Source organism: Microtus oregoni, unplaced genomic scaffold (genome assembly GCF_018167655.1).
Source record: "Microtus oregoni isolate MIOR12 unplaced genomic scaffold, Mior012 000057F_ref0000458, whole genome shotgun sequence".
In the NCBI taxonomy this organism is placed as follows: Eukaryota; Metazoa; Chordata; class Mammalia; order Rodentia; family Cricetidae; genus Microtus; species Microtus oregoni.
The window spans coordinates 11,261,717-11,279,280 of record NW_024543833.1 but is presented as its reverse complement, the minus strand read 5'-3'; the positions used below and the strand labels follow the sequence as shown (position 1 = coordinate 11,279,280).

General features: G+C 43.0%; 1 protein-coding gene across 2 annotated transcripts; it reads right to left on the bottom strand.

Annotated features, from left to right (window-relative positions):
• Positions 1-331: 331 nt before the first annotated feature.
• Positions 332-16,762, bottom strand: Nars1 (asparaginyl-tRNA synthetase 1). 2 transcript variants are annotated; one of them, XM_041639217.1, is made up of 15 exons: positions 16,631-16,762; positions 15,554-15,636; positions 12,000-12,065; positions 11,807-11,899; positions 11,632-11,721; positions 10,594-10,672; positions 9,262-9,332; positions 7,904-7,990; positions 5,839-6,060; positions 5,543-5,742; positions 5,071-5,206; positions 4,033-4,146; positions 1,864-1,995; positions 1,406-1,537; positions 332-660 (listed from the first exon to the last, which is right to left on the bottom strand). In XM_041639217.1, the coding sequence occupies exons 1-15, from the start codon at positions 16,671-16,673 to the stop codon at positions 529-531; spliced, it is 1,680 nt and encodes a 559-aa protein (XP_041495151.1). In that variant the 5' UTR covers positions 16,674-16,762; the 3' UTR covers positions 332-528. The 2 variants fall into 2 exon arrangements, with proteins under 2 accessions (XP_041495151.1, XP_041495152.1); XM_041639218.1 differs by having other exon boundaries at positions 15,554-15,633; positions 16,631-16,728.
• Between the last annotated feature and the right edge of the window lie 802 nt (positions 16,763-17,564).

Sequence of the window (17,564 nt, the reverse complement as noted above, 5' to 3'; positions counted from 1 at the left end):
TCAGAATCAGAAGCACTGTGTGAATTTAGAAAAGATTAATAGCGAATTTAAGACTATGGTATTCGATTCCAGTATCTACACTGCTGCACAATAATTAATACTAGATTTTTTATATCCTATGGCCAATTTCTCTTTTAGATGTTTGCTATAACATGTAAATAATACATTAAATAATTCCTGTGACATTTAAAAGGACAAAAATATAGTTGATGGAATATCAGACTATATTTAAAACTATACAATCATATATGGTTTATTTAATACAGTGATTGTAACCTACAGTATGATAAAATGTCTTCCAACGAGTGATATGCCACGTACTTTCTGAAAATTCTGTAATGAGTACTTTTATTAAAAGGAAACCAATGTCACTTTGTATTCAAGTCACATCTACTTCTTTTATGGTAATGGGAAGAAAACACATAAAGACAGAAAAATCTAGGGATGTTTCGAATTTTTGTTCTTTTGCAGAAGCAGTCTTATCTTTTCATGAACATTTCCCTTCCTTTATGCTTCAGGGCCACTTGGTTATGGTCTGCAGCGTTGGACGAATCGAGGGTACAAGCACACATCTCGGATGTGATATCTGTTCAGAATCCAACTTAGGAATCTTTCCAGGCCCAGGCCATAGCCTCCATGAGGACATGTACCATATTTTCTCTGTTAAATAAACGAGAAGAAAGAGAAAGAATGTATGCTTACTTTAAAACTATAACTAAAGATGTTGAAATTACGACCATGAGCTAACTTCCACAACGTAATGCAGCATTAACTCACTGCAGTCAATGCAGCCAAACCCAAATGCCTACATAAACCACAGAGACATAATAAAAACCACATCAAGGATGTAGAGCCACCCTGAAAGGAAGAGAGGATTTCAACCTTTCTACCTTATTCCCATGACTTATCAGGAGAGTAAGGAACAGTATTAGATGTTGGCAGGATCTAATAATAGATTTAAAAACTGCAGCAGAGGCTAGCAAGGTAAGTTAGCTCAGCAGTTTAGTGTACTGGCTGTTTTTCCAGAGGGTCTGGGTTCAGATTCCAGCACCCACAAGGTAGCTTAGTACTCTCTGTACTGGCAGCTGCAGGAGCTCTCAAGCCCTCTTCTGCCTCTGGGGGCACGGCATGTGAAACATACGGATGCAGGGAAAATACCCATACACATTAAAAATACAAAAACCCTGCAGCAGATAAAGAGTTTGCCAAATGGCACTGACCTATAACTTGACTGAAGACAAAAATGGCAATATCCAAATGCTACACAAAGCAAACACAGATCATCTGAATACTCATGGATGACCTGGGATTCTGGCCTCCAATGCCATACAACACAAGGCATTTCAATGTATGAAAAATTTATTACAGTGAAAAAAGCTAAAGAAGTTTAAACGATTGTTTTTACCTGATCTGTATACCAGTAATACGGAGCAGGGTCGATCCCCTCCCTTTTGTAGCCTTCCAGAATCTCTTCACTATCCCAAGAGCGCATCGAGCCGCCCACAATCTCACCAACATTGGGCATCAGCACATCAACCTTTAAATAATAAGTCAAGAAACAAACAAAAAACTATCACAATTACGCCAGTCTATCAGACAAGATTACAAGGCTTTAAGGAAAATTTCAATTAAGCTCCTAACTTGAAAGGAAGCCCCGCGACTATGCAAAATTCAAGTATTACTCAAATTCTTTATCAGAACACGTCAACCCAATCAGGGAAGAAGTTTTTTTTTTTTTTAACTTTAATTACTGTCATTATAGATTTATGAAATCCTTGTCATGAGCTGTATCTTATCCAAAATGACAGTTCCCAGTCCCTGAAAAGAGCTCAGTTTCTAATACTCAGAGAACCACAAACTGACAGATTCAGTGAGCCGAGGATCCTCAGGACATCGCTGCATATAGAAGGACTTGATCTCCACTGGAAATCGACACAGCAGGATCGGTTCATTAATGGTGTCTGTCATCAGTCTCTCAGGAGCTTCAGGAATATCCTGAGGTGAAACCAGATTTCATTAACTTTAAAACTGCGAACCAAGAGCAGCTCTTCCAGCATCTGCTGTCCCTGGCTATGTTTCTGTAACACAGCAGAGGACACACACAGACCCAAAGCTCACAGACACGCACCCAGGAACAAATCCTTCTAAAGAGGAAAACCTACTCATGGCATCAAGTGAACTGTAGGAAGATCTGCTTCTTTTAACACAGCCCACGCAGTGTGCTGAGGCTGCTAGGGAACAGTACCACTGCCCAGACATCTCTAAGCTGTGACAAGATACTGCTCAGTATTCTGGTCAGTGGCCAGATCCAAGCTCTTAACAGAATATGGCCCGCTTGGTCTCCAGAGCAGAAGATAGTGTATGCTCCAGGACATCACTGCTCTGCAGAGTACTGAAAACACTCATCTTTAAACTGTGACCTGCACTCCCTTCCTGTTACAAACATCACTTACTGGCAGAAAAGTCATAAAATAACTGACACACCTCCAACAATAACCAAGAAATATTAGATGATGATAAACCAAGCTAAATTAGTGTCTTTCCCAAAACATCCTTTAAGAAATCATATTCAAACCAGAACTCAAAACTCCTGTCCCAGTAAAAACTGAGAGCTGGACAAGAGTCATTGATTTGTTTTAAAAACTGAAACAGGGGGCTGGAGAAATGGCTCAGAGGTTAAGAGCATTGCCTGCTCTTTCAAAGGTCCTGAGTTCAATTCCCAGCAACCACATGGTGGCTCACAACCATCTGCAATGGGGTCTGGTGCCCTCTTCTGGCCTGCAGGCATACACACAGACAGAATATTGTATACATAACAAATAAAAAAAAAAAAAAAAAAAACTGAAACAGGCTGGGCTGTTCCAGGACAGGCTCCAAAGCTACAGAGAAACCCTGTCTCAGGAGAAAAAAGAAAAAACAGGGAACTGAAACAGAACTTGGCAGTCACCAGCTCTGTTCCCTGAAGCCCTGTGCCCTCAGGTATGAAAGACAAGGATAAGCGGGGGAACAATCTGATCTCCGAGCTTCTCTCTTCCTCCCACACTGGGGGATCTGTGTGAGATGAAAATACACCTGGAAAGTCCACAATGTTTGCTAACTCCAGAGCCCTCCTGCTGTGGGGCAGCAGAAATGCACTCACCCACCAGCAGGCAGTGAGGACGTCCTGTGCCAGGGGCGTTACCCACTTCACCTGGTCACTAGCCTTCAGTGACACAGCAGGCTGAGAGAGTCCACCTGGGGAACTAGGACATTTGGGCTCTACAGTTAGTGACTGTCTCTCATTCAACCATGCTAAGTACTAGGGATAATAAAGTACTTAAAAATTCAGTTCAAAAGCTGGGTGGTGGGGGCGCATGCCTTTAATTCCAGCACTTGGGAGGCAGAGGCTGGCAGATCTCTGAGTTCAGGGCCAGCCTGGTCTACAAGAGCTAGTTCCAGGACAGACTCCAAAGCTACAGAGAAACCCTGTCTCAAAAAAACAAAAACAAAACAAACTTCAGTGCAGAATTACGCTATGCATCATAAACTGAATTTACAAGACAGCAAGTGCAGTGTGGCGAGCTGCTGTGTCATCTATTCTCAACAGAAATTCCTTCTTAACCCAAAGAAAAACTGCTGAGTAGCAGCTACTGACACTTCATCTGTAAACACACACACACACACACACGCACGCACGCATGCACGCACGCACCCAGTGTACTAAAAATAATCAAATACATAGGTCTGGACCAGTTATAACTGACACCCCCAAATACATGCTGGTAGGCTCAAGAATGCACTGGCTGAGGAATGCTCATGAGAGCAGGAAAAGGAGAAGGGCACTGTGTGGAAGAAGGAACTCCAATGCTTTAGAATTGCCTAAAAGGACGCAATTCTAAAGTCCATTCTATCAGGAATCCAGATAATTTCAAGACGTAGCTTCTGCTAGTACTACTGACTTGAGGACAGGTGGAGGCTTCCAGCATCAAGCAGCCACCATCAGCAACCTTAAGTACACACTCCCCTCTGAAGCAAGGAGAAAGGGATACATACGTCTCCAAACTCATAGAGCGTCCCGTCCTCTTTCTTTACATCGTGTTCCCTCAGCCACTCAATAGCATCTGAATAGTTCATTCGTCTGAAAGGCCGTTTAGGAGGTTTAAAGTTCTAGAGTAAAAAGAAGGGGAAAAAAACTGTATAAAAAGAAAGCATTCAAACTAAAACATTTATTAAGAAACAAAAATGGGGCAGGAGAAATGACTCAGTGGTTAAGTTATGGGCTGCGCTTCCAGAGGACCCAGGTTTGATTCCCATCATGGTAGCTCACAACCACTTACAACTCTAGTTCCAGGAGACTCAACACTTTCTTCTGGCTTCCAGATACACTGCATGCATGTGGTGCACAGACATGCAAGCAGGCAAAATGGCTCAGGCATATTTTTAGCTAGCTCTTACATCTCAAATTAACCCACTTCTATTAGCCTATGTATTACCCTGTGGTTAAGGCTGTGGCATTTCCTCATTTTCTACATATCTTATTTCCTCAGCAGCTGGCTGGCATCTGTTTGACTCCACCTACTCTCTCTCTATGTATCTCTGTTCGGATTTCCTGCCTGGCTTTACTCTGCTAAGCCACTGACCGAAACATCTTTATTCATCAACCAATAAAAGCAACACATATACAGAAGGATACCCCACAGCAGACAGGTAAAGCCTTGGCCAGGAAGCCTGACAGCCAGGGTCTGATCCGTGGAACCCCACTCCACGAAGCTGTTCTCTGCCTTCTGTGTGCCTTCATTGTACAAGTGGGCCCACACATACCATTAACACATAAGGTAATAACAAATTCTTAAAAAAGACAACAATCCTACAGATCATTAATATGAAAGAGCATTTCAGATGAAGAAATACTTATGAACCACCTCTTCTATAAGCTAAAATATAGTTATTGGCAACTACCAATATTAAGTTTAAGTCTTCAAAACATTACCTCATTACTTAATTTCAGCTCACTAAATCTATAAAAATTGAGAGCGATTCTGTCTTCTACAAGACTGGAACCCCTTCGTTTCAAGAAAACACCACACCTACCGGGTTGAGGTCGTACACTATGCTCGCCACTGGTGACTTCAAGACTCTGTCCACCACATCACACACCAGGTCCTCCAAACGGTTCAAGAGGTCCTCAAAGGTCAGGAAGGGGCACTCAGCTTCCACGTGTGTGAATCTGAACAACAGACACAAAGGTTCTCTCAAGCAAAGATCTGGACCTGGGGGAAGTGTCCAGAAAGGAACCAAAGCCCTGCTCTCGCAACCCTCACTGACTGGTACCTAAGAAGCCAACTGCCTTTTCTTGCTTCTCAGCCAGGGTCTTATAGCCCAGGCTGGTCTTCAACTTCTGGTCTTCCTGCCTCCACCTCCCGACTGGCGTGTACCACCATGCCCGCTACTTTTATATGGTGCTGCGGACAGAACCCAGACCCTTCTGTATGCTAAGCATTCACTCGACTAGCTGAACTTTAACCCCAGCCCGAGGGGCAGCTTGGGTAGGACAATTTCGTACTCAGCCAGGTGCCTTCGTGTTCTGGACTGTTCGGCCCTGTAGGACTGGGCGATACAGAAAACATCCCCCAGGGCCGGAAGGCAGGTCTCCAGGTACAGCTGCGAGGACTGGGTCAAAAACGCTTCCTCCCCAAAATAGTCAAGCTTGAAGAGTGTGGCCCCGCCTTCCACCTGCGTCTGCACCAGCGTCGGAGTGGTAACCTGTTACGGTGAGAAGGAGCACACAGGTCTGCTACTGCCAGCCGTCTTCCAATGGCACGGGGCCTCACTCGTAGGAGACCTGGAACAGGCACTTACTTCACAGTAGCCCCTGTCGAAGAAGTGATCCCTAAAGCACCTGGTGATCATGGACCGTGCCTTCAAGATTTTGGACATGTTCTCTCCGCGGATCATCATGTGCCGGTTGTTGAGCTGGACATCGACATCGGACTCCTCGTTGATCAGGTTATCAGCTCCTCCAGCTGGGGCCAGCCCCACCAGTTCCCAGAAGTCACAGCTCAGCTCGTGGCCTCCTGGAGCCTACAGTTTAACAAGCAGAGGGAGTGAGACAGACACTAAGCCGACAGTCCTGAAGATCCTGGGCCCAAATTTCCAGATGTTATTTTAAGAGCATCATTAGTTTTAGCCTCTAGATTTACACACCCAGTAACTCTGTATTACAATTTTATATTTAATACTTCTTTCCATGTAAACACACACATACTTTTATAAATAAGAAGGCATATACTAAGAATTAAACCAACTCTAATTCCATGACCTGGAGTAATTACTTACAGCTGTTAGCATCATGATTTATTTTTCTAGCATTTGCCTAAAGATTTAGTTAACATACTTATCCATATTTCAAAACTTAAATACGGAGCTAAGAGCTGGTTCAGCAGTTAGGAGTGCATACTAAGCTTCCAGAGGACCTAAGTCCAGTTCCTAACACCTACGAAGTGGCTCAAACCACTTTTAAATCCAGCTCTGCTTCCTGAGGGGTATCTGACATCTCTGCTTCCTGAGGGGATCTACACTCATGTGCACAGAGCACACACCAACACACACACACACACACACACACACACACACACACACAGTTGAAGTAATAAAAAAATAAAATCTTAAATTTTGGAAAATGGTAAGTTTTACTAAAAGCAGTTGATCTATTTGGAGAAAGATAGTCAAAATCTCCCCTACTGACTCTACAAAAAGTAATTCTCTTTAAAAGCCTCACATTCGTGGAACGTGGAGTCATCTTGTTGCCAAACACTGGACAGCAAGTAACACCATGACAACCACTCCATCTCTACCATGCCACTTCAAGGAAGGCTGGGTGAATTCACTCAGACACTCACTTTTATTACAGGGCAGGCTTTTACACGGACTCTGGGCTAGGAGTGTTTGCTCCCTCTTGTGGTTAATATGCTACATCTGTAGTTTCTCTTCCTGGGCAACAATTACAACCATAGTAGTTATTTGAATTGTGATTACCGACTAACAGGTTACCTAGGCTAGGGCACAAATATATCTTATGCACATTTTTCTTCTCTTTCTTTCTCCTATTTTTTTTTTAAACTACCAATTCCTGCTCAAAACATTTCAGTTTAGACTAGTGTTTTCTGAAAGTCTCAGTGGTCTAGATATTACTCTCACCTCGCTAAGTTACTACTACACCACAGCAAAGGGCTGCACAACTCACCAAGAGGGTCAGTAAGGAATGAAGTTGAAAAGCTAAGGTGTTTTGTTTTGTTTTGTTTGGAAGCAAGTTCTCATTATGTAGCTCTGACTGTCCTGGAATTCACTGTGTAGACCACGTTGATTCACAGAAATCTATCCGCCTCTGCCTTCAAGTGCTGGGATTAAAAATAATGTGTGAGCCCACGCTATTCTGATTTGACGGTGAGCTCTGCATTCTCTCAAAGTCACAGTGACATTACTTGCGCCCGCAGCAGCAGAGGAAGGTGTTCGGGTCAGGAGGCCCCTACCTGCATGGATGAGTTTGGTCACTCAGGCGAGTTAGCGTCAGTGATCATGAGACTAGATTTATCACACAAGCCAGCTCAGCCCCACCCCAATGTACTGAATGCATTCTTTAGTCTTGATGCCCCTCCACCGTGGACTAACCAACTTCCAGAACTACAAGAAAATTCTCTTGTTTTCACAAATTTCCCAGTCCACGAGACTCTGTTATAGCTACGAAAATCAGACTACAACAAAAACTGCTAGCGGACATATTTTACTGGAAAAGAACACAGTACACTGAATTTACATTACTTTACGCTTGTGTATTTATATGCCAAACGCCAAATGTACAAATAAAGACATTGGAGAACAAACCATTAAATACCGACTACTTTATTCCACGCGTTCACCCGCTCACCTGCTTGCCCTTTGGAGTCAGGTTTAGTGTTCCATATACTGCCACGCTGCTCTCAGTGGATAAGACTACTCCATTGTAACATTGGCACTGCAAAAAGGGCAAAGTTCATTATTAGGCTACTTATGCTGATTTTAAAATATTCTAATAAAGTTAAAGGAATTGTTTACAAACAAGTTATTAGTCAAATATTTGTAAAGTCAGGATTGATACTACCATTAATTTTATTTTTGGCTTCTTTTTGAGACAGGGTCTCATACAGCCCCAGCTAGCCTTGCACTGCTCATATTCCTGCCTTTTCTTGCAAGTGCTGGGATTACAGGCTATACTACCACCCTGGGTTCACCACTGATTAATGAGAGAGCGAGAGTGTGCAAGCGCTATTTTTGGAGGAGGCAATGTACCCATGCACCACATGTTTCTACTAGCAACGGACTGCCACTTATCACCTATTGGGTAGCTGATATTACCTATTGATATGATAGCGAAGTACACCCTGATATCTGCTCAATGAGATAGCTTACTAAAGTATTTCTTGGACTGGGGTGCTATGGTTGAGTAACATATGGCTATATAAAAACCTATTTACGTTCCCTTTAGATGAATACATAAGCATAAAAGACCATAGTCCATTATATAGCCATACAGTTCATTTTTGACTTAAGATAGAGCCTCTCTACACTGTGATGACCAGCACATGCTAAAGTCATTAGGAGAAAAATAATGGGCAATTCAACAATAGAGGGATAAGGCTTCTACACTGAAAGCCACTGATCACAAAGACATGTCAACATCATGTGCCTCCTGACATAACCAGAACAGCTTTGCACAGGAAGCACTCATATGAAGGATATAAAAAAAAAAAAATCAACACTATCAGACCAAGGTCCATTTATAAAACACAGGGCAAGCAGAAGCACACTAAGTGACAGAGAGGCAGGAATTAACCAAACTCATCTGCGAGACACTCCAGAGTAATTTCTGGATTTCCCTCCCACAAATAACTGGGAGCAGAAAGAGAGATAATGAGCAACAAGGAGACACTGTTAGCAATGTGACATCCAGGGAAAGACACCAAAATCCAGCATAACCTGTGGTTACTCAAGCCAGGTCATAAGACTCTCTGTACTACCCTGTCTTTATAGTTCAAGAAAATTTCCATAACAAAAGCTTCTCTCTAGCTTTTCCAAGGTACAATCAAAACTTTTTACATTTATAATACACAATGGTTTTGACATGGGTATTCATAGTTTATACAGTAAAAATTTGAAGTATGTGTAAAGATCCTAAAATTCTCAAAACTTATAAAATGGACTGTATTAAATTCAATCTTTCAGGCATATGTAAGATAAAATACTTACCAAGTCATCTGACAAGACACACTGCAGATAGCCCGTACCATCTCGCAACACCAGAAACATCAAATTCTTTCCTAGGAAAAAGAAACAAAACTTCAGCCAGGGTACTTCACAGTCCTCCTACATAAAACAGTCCCAGGGGCAGTCATGGGAGTTCAGACCTCTCCATGCTCTCTGCGCCTTTGACATCCCTGCCCCCAAGCCTCGTCTCTGTGTACTTTATGTTCTAACCACATGATCCACACAATCTACACGATCATGGGACGGTAAGTCAGTTAAGGAGCTGAGGCAATGTCTTATCTACTTCTGAATCTCCTATAATGTAAAGAAAAGTGCCGAGCACTCAGGAGGAGGGACATAAGGATGTGAAATTAAACACTCTTTATTTTTATGAAAGATTTGATAATCACTTATAGCAAGATAATAAACTAATAAAAAGAGAAAAAAGGTCAGGCTGAAGGTAATCATAAAAATCAAAACTAGGATGCTGGTGGGAGAGAGATCCTGGATAATCTCAGACATCAACCTCAGTCCTCCACACGTGTCTGTCCACACATAAGCATGCCACACACATTCAAACATGTATTCATACACAGCAACATGGGGAGGGGGGAGAACAGGAACCAACAAAAATACTAACTAAACAAGGTCTCATTCCAGATCAGGATCTGTCTTTCCTTATAACACACAGCCCTGTTTCTCAATAGTTAAAATTCAATTTGAGGATGATGTACTTGTTATACACCTCTTGATCAATGTGATTACTAAGAGTTCAAGTAATATCTAAATAATCTTCAAACTTTCATAGTCATATTATATATGAACAAATTTAGGTTATAAATTATTACATCAATTAAGACAGCATACATACCAAAAACCTAAACAAACTCAGAAAAGTGTTTTTATGCTGGTCTTTGTAAATGGAGACTGCTTGTTCATTTCCCAGCCACCCAGACCCAAACAATCACACAGAAACTATATTAATTACAACACTATTTGGCCAATTAGCTCAGGCTTCTTATAACTCTTACAGCTTAAATTAACCCATTTCTGTGTATCGCCACAAGGTTGTGGCTTACCAGAAAGGTTCTGGGGGGCATCTTTCTCTTTCGGCAGCTACATGGCATATCTCTGACTCTGCTGCCTACTTTCTCTATATATCTCTGTTCTGATTTCCCACATGGCTTTTGCTCTGCTAAGCCATTGGCCCAAACAGTTTTATTCACCAAGCAATAAAAGCAATACATATACAAAATGACATCTCATATCAGTTTTTCATCTAAGACCAGGTTTATTTAAGATTGAAAAGAGGGAAAGAAAAACCACCCCACTCACCTTGCCTACGCAACCTGTGGACCCAGCCAAACACCTTCACTCTTTGGCCTCTATATCCTTCTAATGCACAAATCTTTACCTGTCAAATTTAAATAAAAACTATCTCAATTATGCCATTTATCACATACCAAGATTTTCACTAATATTACAAAGACCCATAGATTGTAGTAAATAGTTAAAAACTATCACTAATGAATGCAATGGTAGACACATTTAATCTCAGTACTTGTAAGGCAAGCCAGGAAGATCTCTATGTGGGATACTAACAAGACCTTTTGTAGAAAGAAACCCAACAAAACAACAACAAAAAACTCAAACTAACCAACCAACCAAAAAATACTCCCCACCATAACAATTAATTTAAAAAAAAAATTCTTTTCCATTAGTGTAAAGTTGGTAATGAGAGATACCTACAACTGGCTGGGATCCTATTAAAGAAAAACAGGTAAGGAGTGAATTTAGTTTGTCCCCCACAGTAGCAACAATCCCAGCCTGGTCAGTCCCTCTGCACACCTACACACCAGGAAACTAAGACAAAAGAGGAAATGTGAAGAGGAACTAGGTGGTGACTGGAGGGACTAGGAGGTGGCAGACACTTGGCCAGCAAAAGCATCAATGGAACCCAAGCCACACTCACTCCTGAGTCAGCAATCTGTTTGGGTCCCAGAAAAAACCTAGGAGCAAACTTCCCCTCAAATAATCATAAATACTTCTTACATATTTGTAAAACTTTTGAAAACCACAGAGATTTCGACCTTTTTGCTTTTGGGTGAGGAAACTGAGACTACAGAGGGCAAAATCATTCGCCTCAAATCACCCCGCACAGCCAGCTAGTCCTCCACACCTGATACCCGTCAGCCGGAGCAGAATCTGCTATCACACAATTTCTAGTCTTAGCAACAAAATGAACCTCTAAAAGCCAACCTCAGCACTTAAAAACAAGAAAAAACAAAACCTAAGAACAAAAGATGTGTATGTCCTGCAGACCCAGAAACCCAAACAGCCATGCCCACAGTGCCAGAAACGACAGACACTTACACAGGCTGGCTCTGGCAGGCTTGGGTCATTTTTAATGATAATTTTCTTTGCTTCCTCCAGGTTCTTTTCTCTTCGTAAGTTGTCTTCTGCCTGATAGTAAACAGAATGCAAGTGGTCAGTGCGGTTTTGGGTGTTGTACCCTAAGAGTGTGCACAGCAGCAAGTTCACTAGTCACCTCTTTCTTCTCCCGAGAGTCATTCTTCATCTGTTCTCTGTGCCACATCTTTTTAATGTTCTTCATCTGTGACTTAGAAATGACATCCCACCTCTAGAGAGAGAGCACACAGATATGCATTATCTTCGACCCCTCTCTGTGCTCAGAACAATTTGTCATTCACAAAACATGATCAGCGATTAGCGTGCCCTACCTCATTTTCCTTTTGTGAGTCTACATAAATGGTGGGAAACGGCTCCTTCCCGACTGTCATCAAAGCCTTGGGGAGGGAGGGAGAGAAAAGATTTCTTTAATATTATACAATGCTTAGTAACCAAAACCGCACCTGGATTATGAATTTGAACATGACAAAGAGTTTAGACGAAACTATCAGGACCCAAGAGACAAAACTCAATGTCAAGAGGATGACTGGCTGAGCCTCCTTCAGAAGGAGTTGGCTCTAAGAGCGGCAGGTCACACTACAGAAAATTCTAACCCATTCACCCACACAGTAAATGACCTCCAGGCAGAGCAGAGTCAGACAGACACAGGGACAAGCACAGCTATGCCAACAAAAGCAGCAGCGGAGAGCAAAACCCCTTCACTAGCAACACCTGAGAGGTTAGCAATTTGTGAAATTTGGACCTACGTCAGGCAGGTCTAAAACTCTCTCAACAAAATAACAGCTAAGTTATATTTAATTTGAAAAATTCTTGAGACTATTCTTTTTGAGCAATATTGACATATCAGACGTTAGTGTATTATAAATCATTTAATAGTTTATCATTTGTGTGTTTTAAGTTAATTAACAAAAATGCTTGTTATGCTTTTATTGATCATGGGGGGACACCAAAGGACAATTAGGAGAATCAGCTCTCTTTCCAATACTTGGATCCCAGGGACTGAATTCAGGTTGTCAAGAATCACCTTTGCCTACTGAGCCAACTCACTGGCGCCCAAAAAAATAATTATTTAAATGGGGTCTCTAGTTCAGACCAGTCTTGACCTTGCTGTGTAGCTGAGGATGATCTTGAACTCCTGATCCTCCTACCTTTCTTTACCATCCAAGTGCTGGAGTTACAGGCTTAAGGCAAAGATGAGTACTGTAGTGACCTCAAGCACTGTCTGAAAATTCTCACACAGGAAAAGAAATGTCTTATTCTTTCTGGAGGTAAGAGCTGAAGTTTATAAACCTCTGAGATCCTACCACACGTCTATTCTTTGCCTATTTGAGCCCCTATTAGGGCTACTGAGCTATCCTGCTTCAGCTGCTCTGGGCCATGTCCTCAACTGTCTGGTTTCATTCTTCAGCTAGAGGCCATAAAATTACAAAGGACAGTCATGTGGGGGCATAAACAGCTAGGCCTGTAAGGAAACATTAGCAACATTTATTTAAGATTAGCTAAGACCCCCGCCCCCGCATACTAAATGACAAACACACACACAAAGAGACAGAGAGAGAGACTCCCCACAAACATAAAAGGAACAAGAGGAGGAATGCCTAATTCCTGGAAAATCTCCACCCATTCTCAGAAGACATGCAGCACACCCAATTACTACTTCATCTTCCTCCCTCATATTCTAAATCCTCCAATTTCCAAGACCCAAGAAGCTAGCTTGCAAGTTTATCTCCCATTTCTACCAGTCTTGACTAGTTTTTCCTTTTCCAAAACCAAGGGCAAGAGGAACCCTAACCTTCTAGTGTGATTTTTGTCCACTTCGTTGCCTGCTGTAGAGCAGGGATGTAAATCTTTTGCAAACACCAAGAGACTTAACCATAAATTGTCATAGGATCACAGTCTTGTACCACACCAGTGATGGACTGCATGTCCAACTATGGCCCCATCAGACCACAGCGTGAAGGACTGCTGTGGCTGCCTACAGTGTTCTAGAAGACTCTATCTCTCATCAACACACAGCTGCGTCTGTAGACAGTTGGACTTCGCTTCTTTCCTGATACTGTACATCTATACTCATTTTTTTCTGTCAGGTATGGAAAGCGCCTATCATTCCTCGTAGCAGAAGGACTCAATCTGCAACACTCCTCTTCTGCTGGTCACCTCAAGTGTGATCAGTTTTGGAAAGTCACAGGATATGCCTCAATTGAACAAGACTTCACTCTTAAAAGTTAAAAAAAAAAAAAAAAAACAGTAAGACCTTGGTATGACATATCAAGGCATTTCCTAGCCTGACCTAAAGAGAAAACACTTCCAGGTTAAGATGACTGATATTGTCAGGCATCTAGAAAAAACAAGAATCGGCCAGATATGGATGCACAGAAAAAGTAGTGTCAGGGGCTTGCTCTTTCAAAGAGGGAAAACATTTAGTCTTCCCCCTTATAGGGTAGCTGAAACCAGAGGGCCCCAGCATTCCAGTTCAACGGGCCTGTCAATGAATAAATAGTATGGTGGAGACACCTTGGACCACATCCTAACCTGATGGGACTAGCTGTGAGCTGGAGCACTCCTGTGGCATGTTAACAGTCCACTTGGAACGAGCTAACCGCACATGATGTTCCTAGGCCCCGAAAGAACAGTGCACTACTCAAGTGGCATTTCTGTCTTCACCCTTCAGATTCCGGAGTCTGCTGTGAGAAGTGGTCCTCGGATGGGCTGCTGCTATGTCAAGTCTCTGAATCGCAAGTTCAGGATGATAAATACACCAAGAGACCTCTCTTTAGATTCCCCAGGCACGAGCTCAGTGTGACGCAAAGGAAACTTTTACTCTTACCAGAGCTGAAAAACAGACAACTCTGAAGAGAAAAGGGGCAGAGATGAACACCTCGTGGGAAAGAAAGGGAAAGGAGCTGCTTTAAATGCCCCCCCAAAAGTCTGGGCTCTGATCTAACACTATTAAATTAACATGTGAACATGTGTGGACACACCCTCTACTTTCCCTGTTAGGAGACTCTTTTCAAACTCTAGTGTGTGAAATAAAACTATTGGGCTGGGGGGCTGGAGAGATGGCTTAGTGGTTAAGAGCATTGCCTGCTCTTCCAAAGGCCCTGAGTTCAATTCCCAGCAACCACATGGTGGCTCACAACCATCTGTAAAGAGGTCTGGTGCCCTCTTCTGGCCTGCACACATGCACACAGACAGAATATTGTATACATAATAAACAAATAAAAAAAAAAAAACTATTGGGCTGGGAAGATCACCCAGTGGGGAAAGGTGACTGCCACTAGGCCTGGTGACCTGGGTTTGAGTTTGATACCTAACATTCACACGGAGGAAGGACAGAACAAATGGCAGATAGTATCTTCTGATTCCATACGCAGAGGAACACAAATATGGTTTGAGTTTGATACCTAACATGGAGGAAGGACAGAACAAATAGCGGATAGTATCTTCTGATTCCATACGCAGAGGAACACAAATACGGTTTGAGTTTGATACCTAACATGGAGGAAGGACAGAACAAATAGCAGATAGTATCTTCTGATTCCATATGCAGAGGAACACAAATATGGTTTGAGTTTGATACCTAACATGGAGGAAGGACAGAACAAATAGCGGATAGTATCTTCTGATTCCATACGCAGAGGAACACAAATACGATTTGAGTTTGATACCTAACATGGAGGAAGGACAGAACAAACAGCAGATAGTATCTTCTGATTCCATATGCAGAGGAACACAAATACTGCCCCCCACCCATGAACAAAGGTAGTATTTTCTTTTTAAAGAAAAAAACGGAATAAAATTCTCGAACAGACATTCGTCACAGCGGTCCTTCCTCAAGGCGGAGCAGCCACCCTAGTGAGGTTACCTTCAGGCCGGTTTTAAATGGCTTCTCCTTGGTTCCATCTCCTGTTGCATCATTTCCTTCTCGGTCAGAGACATACAGCTCTGCTGTTTATAAAAAGAGGAAAAGTTACTCATCGTTCATCAATAACTCTCAGCCACGTTACCTTGCTGCAGCTCTATCCATTTTCTATCTTCGGGAAACAGAAAAAGAATCTGGTTTGTAAAGACGCCCACAGGCCCAAAGAAATCAACATATTATTTTCCCTATCTCCCCTTTTAAGACTATCCCACCTAGCACAATGAATTACAAAACTGATTTTTCTAAACGAACTTTTTCGTTATTTTAACCTGCTGGCACGAACAATAAAGCTGGGTTTTGAAATACATCCTACCTTGATGAGATGCTGTACCTTAAATTAAAAGCCAGGGTGACCCGGGGAGAATTTATTTAACCTTACTGTGCTTATTTCTTTATCTTTAAAATCAGGAAAACAATATACGCCTTACAGGGCTGTATGTATGTACTGAGGATGAAACGGAACAAGATGTGAATCAGGCATCCCGGAAAACAATGCACCGGGAGCAAGTGAAAATGACAGTATCCTCTGCTCTTCAAAACAAACTCAATCTCTGGGGTTAAAACCGCAGAGGGCCTCACAACTGCTAGGTCTAATTGGGACACTACCTCGGTCTCTTAAATGTCTTATTTCTACGGCTGCAAATCTCAGCAGAAAAATAAGGTTTGCGAGAAATAATTACAGTCTTAAATCCTCCATAAGATCAAGAAAAGAACTGCATAGTTGGGGGTTTCATTAGGTCCCAGCGCCTTGCTGCGCCCCAGTCTGGGCGGCAGCACGAGACTTTGGCAGTAGGGCTGGGCCAGAGAGGCGGTGGCCGAGGGACCCACAGGACTGGAGTAGAACCGGACTTAGGTCACCGAGTCTGGTGCCCAGGTTGTCCAGGTCTGAGGGGCTGGTGCGAAGGACCAGAACCCCGCAAATATTTGGGAGCGTGCCCACGCTGCGCCAAGCACGGAAGGGAGGTCTGGAAATTCGGCCGGAACACTTCTGTACCGGACCTCAAGCCGAACTTCACTCACCGAGTACCATCCCTGCAGTCGCCCTGATCACCTCCGAGGACATCGACACCGCAACACCGCCGCCTGGTCACCTCAACGTGCACACAGGGCTTCCTTGACTGAGGCGTTGCATCATCCTGTCTAGGGCAGTCGTCGCGGATATGAGTCAGCGGAACGTCGGGCATCCATTGGCTGCAGGAGGTGGGCAAGTGACGCAGAAGCCACCATGTTTAGTCAGGGAAGAGAACACTTCCGGTTCGGAGGCACTGGGCGGGGTGCCTTCCCGGGACTCCGGAGGCGGAACTGGGTCTCCCTGGAAAGGGTTGGACAGCGTGGTTAAGCTCCCTGCCTTCCTGACTCTCGTCTAGCTGAACGCCTGGCAGATTCGGTTTCTGAGAGAGTCAACCACCACGAGGGAAAAGGGTTTTTGGATGTATTTTTTTCTAAAAAACTTTTATGTGTAGTGTATGAGTTTTGCCGGCATCTGTGTACGTACACCAGGTGTGTGCCTGTAAAAGAAAAGTCCTCGCATCCGTTGGAACCGGAGATAAGGATGACTGTGAGCTGAGAAACGAACTCGTGAGAGCAATGTGTGCTCTTAACCGCAGAGTCCCCTATAGTATACTTTAAAAAGAAGAAGAAAGGAATTGTGATGAGCTGACCGTCTACCTGCTTCCCTAACAGAACAGTTTATATAGCATTTAATTGCATTAATTGATAACTAATCCACAGATGATTTAAAATATGAATGAGGATTTATGTAGTCTCATTGCAGACACGACGCTACTGGGTATAAGGCGTCCGTTATCTCACTATTTGCATGCGTTGTGTTAAACTCCCCGAGATACCGTGGATCTTTCATGTCACCAGTCAGATTATGGATAATGTGTCTGGCCAGGATCGGTTCAGCACTCGCAGCACAGCCTGGACTTCAGGAAGGGCTTGGTTTAATCAG